The sequence below is a fragment of the Haemaphysalis longicornis genome, unplaced genomic scaffold, assembly GCF_048455015.1.
Source record: "Haemaphysalis longicornis isolate Haplotype H1 unplaced genomic scaffold, Haemaphysalis longicornis Haplotype H1 scaffold_3, whole genome shotgun sequence".
NCBI lineage: Eukaryota > Metazoa > Arthropoda > Arachnida > Ixodida > Ixodidae > Haemaphysalis > Haemaphysalis longicornis.
Window position 1 is genome coordinate 180708777 of NW_027526335.1, and position 5715 is coordinate 180714491.

The following is a 5715-nucleotide window of genomic DNA, read 5'->3' on the forward strand; positions in this document are numbered from 1 at the left end:
CTTTCAAAGGCCTTCGTGCCAATTGTCGACCGCAAGGAGTATAACGCATCTATCAGGCGCACGTCTAGGCAACGTTTCAGTTTCCAATTTAAGGCTCCCACGTAGAACAGCCAGGTTTGCAAGTCGAAGGCCAAACCGGATTTATTATACGCATTTTAAACTATAGTGTGCAAGTAATCTTTCCCCTTCACTCTGCTAGATAGTTCTAACCATTCCCAGTAACTTTTCAAGTCATTGATGATAATAATAGTTTTTTAATACTATCCTATTGTTACGAAGTCACAGACGACGCAGTTGTCTACAAAAGAAACAAGTTTACTGGGGCGAACTTCTGCTCCCCTAACTCCTCAAAGAATACACAGGAGGTGAAGCAGCAGTCAACAAAGTGACATGCTCAAGCGAGCGTCGGCGATTCTAATGCGGCGGCGTCTGCTCTACGGGCTTTTATCTTCCGGCGCGAGTGTTTCTGGAACCGTCGGTTTACATCCAGAACATTGTAGATCAAAGAAGATTATTCTGGGCTAGAGACGTTAGGGTGAAATAGTCTGCTTATCCGAGATAGCCGGTGCGACATAAAAATAAAGAAATTGAAGACGCGCTTCGCTTTGGACGCAGATAACACAACCGCACGTGGCCGGGCAAGAAAAAACAAACAATAAACAAACCAACCCATACATGGTTCGCTGTGATATTTAGAAATATTTTACCACATATACATATAGATATGGAAATATAGTTTACTATCATAAATATATTTTTATTCATTTCATTCAGAACAAAATCACACGAACGCTATTTGTCAAAATGTCGCTTCTTCTAATGGATTTTCAGCGTCCGCTTTCCTTTTACCTGTGTTAGTAAACGTACGTTAAGAAGGATTTAATACGTTGAAATTAGAGGAATAAAATAGGACCCTGCAGCCACATGAGTACTGTAGATGAGAGGTGTTTTTGAACTTTACGGAGATTGGAGGAGCGGATATACTGCAAAAAGGAACTGGCCGAATGAAAGGTGAAATTCTAAAAATTGCACGACTCCCCGAAATTGATAAGATGCTTCGCAACAAGTACTATTAAACAGCATCGGGCCAACCGGCAATATCATTCACTGGGAACATCCTAGCGCTATGAAAATCGCTTATATGCAATGACGAAATTTATACGAAATGAACATATCTAAATAAAGTAGAGTAGTAACTCGGCAGCCTTACTTACTTTCTATAATCTAATTGAGAAATTATATTCATCTATTTAGCCACGCATGTGCGAACATCATTGCTATGAGCGATTTTTTTCTGACCATTACTGGCCATTCAACGTGATTTTGGGAGAAACATATCATTGATCACGGATGGCGATTCCAGGGTTAGCATTCAAACATCACGGGTGGACCAAAAGTTTCATCGAAAAGCTGCGGCCCGAAAATTTCAACACCAAGAGAAGACAAGGACAGCACGCTCATTGTCCATATGTATCACGCGTATTCGTGCCTCTTCCATACCCTATCTTTACCGCGCTTTCTTTATGCTGAATTATGCGGTTTAAAATTTATCATCTATTCACAAAAGCTGCTACGCCTCACACGTAGTTTAGGTATTCCAGTTTTTTGATGCGAGTATTTTTTACGCGGCCGTAGCAGGTACTTAAACTCATACATGTGCAAAGGACGATTTTAAAGTTGATAACGCTGTCAGGATGAAACCGACGTGGCAGGTGTCTCCCGACTATGATCGTGCTTGTAGTTACGTTAATAAAGGCCCTATATGGGCCATTGGCATCTAAGGACGTAATCATCCGCGGTATATATGCAATTGTCGGTAAAACTGTCCCGGTGTTATGTCAGCTATAGTGTACATTCTGATCGACATAAATGTGCTGGGGCTAGGGATAAGGCTATTCCTGTAACAAAAAAAACGGCTACCTGAGCTCAGCATTTGCTGGCACTTAACAACACGACAGCGTCGCTACGCTGAATACGCGCTTCCGTGCCGATAAAATCAAAGCTACCGACACTGCGGAAACGTCAGCTTTATTGTTCTTACGCGTTAAGACATCTTACTGCTACGTTAATTGTACGTCACAAAAACAAATTAAGCAAATGCGATGATTAGCGATACAGTTGTGCTAAATGAGAAATATTTACATGTGCGCGCACTTAAAAATGTTCTATGTACCCTCCAACCTCAGCTAGGAACTTCTTTCTGCGGCTGGCGCTGATCCAGCTGTTGCGGAAGAGCTTGCTTGTAGTCGCAATCGTCGCAGTCCGGATCGAGCTCATACGTGGGATACCGCGAGTCCCTGAATGAGCCAAGGAGCCGGTAATGCCTTCGACGAGTGTACTCTTTCCACTGGTACCAGCCGAAAATGGCCAGCACTATGAGCGCCGTTAACAGAAACCCGTACATTCCGCACGCGAATCGGCTAGTTGCACCACCGCCAAATACGCGCTGGTTGAGGGGCTGCTTCCGAAAATAGGACTCCTCCCCGAATGACTTGTTCCCTGCTGCCTGCCCTGCGGCTGGTTTGTTTCGGAAGTACGACTTGCCGCCGAACACCTTGGCGGCCGGAGCTCCAGGCTTGCCATCTGCAGAAAAGGCGCCTCCAGCGCCAGAAACGTTGAACGGCTTAGCCATGGGATTGCCAGCCACGTTTCCTCCCATTCCACTGCTCTGCTTGTTGGAGTTCCAAGGCAGGGGCAACAATCCGCCGAGTCTTGACGTCGGTGAACGCGGTGGAGGAGCAGCTGGAACCACCACGACTTCATTTCCAGTGTCCACGAAACAAGCTTTACCTATCACGGTAGTGCACTTTGTTGGTAAAGGTGTCGGCGGAGGAGTAGTCGTGTCTTCTTCGCACGGTTCTTCCGTCGTCGCTGGTTTCGGGGCCGGAGGTGGCGGCGGCGCAGGAATGGGTCCTGGAAAAGGCGGAGGCCCTGGAAATGGCTGGCCAGGCACGGGTCGAGGCGGTGGCAGCAAAACCGGAGGTCGTCCGGGTGGTGGCGCTGGTGGTGGCGGCCCCCCAATGCCACGAGGAAATCCAGGTGGGAAAGGGTAGGGGAGAGGAGGCACACCGTGTGGTGGTTGTGGCATGAGGGGAGGTGGAGGCATCCCAGGCCTGGGTTGGCCTGGAGGGGGAACAACCAGAGGAGGTCCCGGTGGTCCGCCAGGAGGGAAGCCCTTAGGTATGGGTGGCCTTGGGGGCCCAGGTCCTAATGGAAAGCCCGATGGACCTGGCGGAAGGATTGAAGGAGGCCTGGGTGGACCAGGTACTACTGGGGGTGGAGGGCCACCTTGTCTAGGGGGCCCTATCGGTGGGCCGGGATGTGGCAGCGCACCAGGTGGCAGCGGTGGCCCTCCATGAACGTGAGGACCGAGTGCAATACCAGGTGGTGGTGGTGGTCCTCCTACTGGTCCTGGTGGGCCCGGAGGTAACCATGGTGGCGGTGGCATACCCGGCCTCCGTGGAAGCTCTCCTCCTGGGGGTGGAATTCCAGGTGGAAACGGTGAACCACCCAGACGTGGACCACCGTGCCCGCGCGGCCCGGGGGGTGGTCCAGGAATCAGCACTGGTGGGCATCCGGGGCCGATGCAGGGACCTGCGGGGTTTAGTGGTCCTGGACGTGGAGGCAGTCCTGGTGGAGGGGGAAGTCCTGGAGGTCGAGGGGCACCTGCACCGAGATTCAACCATGGAACAGCATAAGAACCGTGTCTCTTGACATGGCACCTACATGAGTGACGCAAATTCCAAACTATTCGCTGGACAAAAGTTCAGCTGGTAAATGGAAGCAGCAAATGGTTGGAAGGTAAAGAATTACATTTTATTACAGCCCCATTTGATATGGTTTAGGTGTCAGGTGATTGCATTAGGTTCGGGTCTTTCGTGGCTGTAATGTCACATTTTCTAATACCCTAAACAAATGCGAAGCCTAAATAGCAAGTCAGCAAATTTCAAATCGCCAAACATTTATTTATATTGCTAATCCCTCAACTACATTAGTGGTTGCATGCTAACAAGTTCACACAACGCAAGACGCCTGCGCAATATCGAAAACTTTCACGAGGAAGAGCAAACATTTGTACTGGGAAAACTGCCGCCTCGAACTAACAATTCAGTTCATTGTGCAGGGTTCTTTACGCAGAATAAATCTTCTGCCCATGGAGTTGCTGTAATTTTTTAACTTTCTGTGCTTAGCGCACTGCATAATGGTACCACAAGATCAAGTAGAGATTATCCAAACTCCTTTTTTTTCGTGATTGGCGGTGTTATCCATCGGTACGTGGCGCGGATATGGTGTCGGATGGAATTTTTAAAGTGAATTCACGTATATGTACGTTTATCTCCCCTAATAAACTATAGCATTAGCGACCAGGATGCTTCAAGATCCTTCGCTGGTGTATACACGGCCGGTAATCGCATAGGCCGAGATTGGGATCTCTGCAGGCCAGTGTTATCTGGTAGGGGTATATTATTACGTGTGAAGCTTGAGTGTCGAACGCTCTTGCGGGACAATCTCGTAATTGGTTTCCTCATATAGACTCCGGCACGAATTTTTGTGCGCCAAAAAGGTCCTGTCTTCTCAAGAAAGAATTTACACCATTTCAATATGGTTTCGGCTCAAGTAAGATAACCGTGCAAAACTCCTCACAGTGCAAAAAAAATTCAGAATTCACAATTTCGATTTTACTGTCACATGCTCTATTCCTGAAGTAGCACATCAGCATTACTTTTTGCCGTCTTCACTTGTACATAGGTCGTGGTGATTGTTCGCCGAAATAATCGTCGACAGCGTGATATTCAGTCATGTGCTTCGCCATGAAATGCCACGGACACACTGGCTCAGTACTATCAATGTCGACGTGGGCGATGTGTATCGTGACACAAGCTGCAGGTCCGACGGCTACGGGCCTGCGGAGTCACGGTATTCATCATGACCAAAGGGGAACGTTTTATTTACAATCGCCGTCACGTTCCAACGGGATCTTACATACCGAGTTATTTACGGCAAAAAAACTTGGAAGTGTTGTAGTTCACCCACAATAAATAGGGTGTAAACCGTTGAATGAGAGCCTAATCTTAAGAGCCGGTTTTTCGAACCAGTATGACCGCCCAAATCTCTGGGCGGTCGATGGCCTATCAGGCTTCGTGAAACGGCGATTATTGATTATTCACGGTAATGTAAAGGCCTAATCTTGATTCCAATAGGTGGTTTCGGGCAAACATGTTATGAATAGATAGAATATGCATGAGTTAAATGCAAGTTCTACCTACTTCTCGGACCATGTACTGGTTCCATTGAAGCACATGCATTAGGCAAGGAAGAAGCAAAAGCAATCTTCGCTTTTTTGGTAAGAACTTACCATTGTTGAGAAATACAGAATGTCCATGGACTGAACGTGTCAAAGCGGTAAAATTGTTTGATGAATAATTTGTTAAAATATATGGTAAAACGGTAGTCTTCTGACCTCGGGGTCAACAAAAAAAAAGCGCTCCTGCTTCCACCAAATTTTTAAGACAGTCCTTTCAGTAATACCTTTTACCGGTATCTACCAGGTCATTCAAGCACGATGGTGTTGAATAAAAAAAAAGTCGTTTTGTATCCCAGACACCGCACCTAACGGCAGCATCCCTGGCCCCGGCGGAGGACCGCGGGGCCCAAGAGGGACCCCAGGAGGCGGAGGCCTGGGCGGTGGTCCCAGGGGGCCGGAAGGCGGTGGCC

General features: G+C 47.8%; 1 protein-coding gene across 1 annotated transcript; it reads right to left on the bottom strand.

Annotated features, from left to right (window-relative positions):
* Nucleotides 1–2085: 2085 nt before the first annotated feature.
* On the bottom strand, nucleotides 2086–3186 carry LOC144173598 (uncharacterized). The gene has a single exon (XM_077701953.1). The coding sequence runs from the start codon at nucleotides 3104–3106 to the stop codon at nucleotides 2183–2185; it is 924 nt and encodes a 307-aa protein (XP_077558079.1). The 5' UTR covers nucleotides 3107–3186; the 3' UTR covers nucleotides 2086–2182.
* Nucleotides 3187–5715: the final 2529 nt, after the last annotated feature.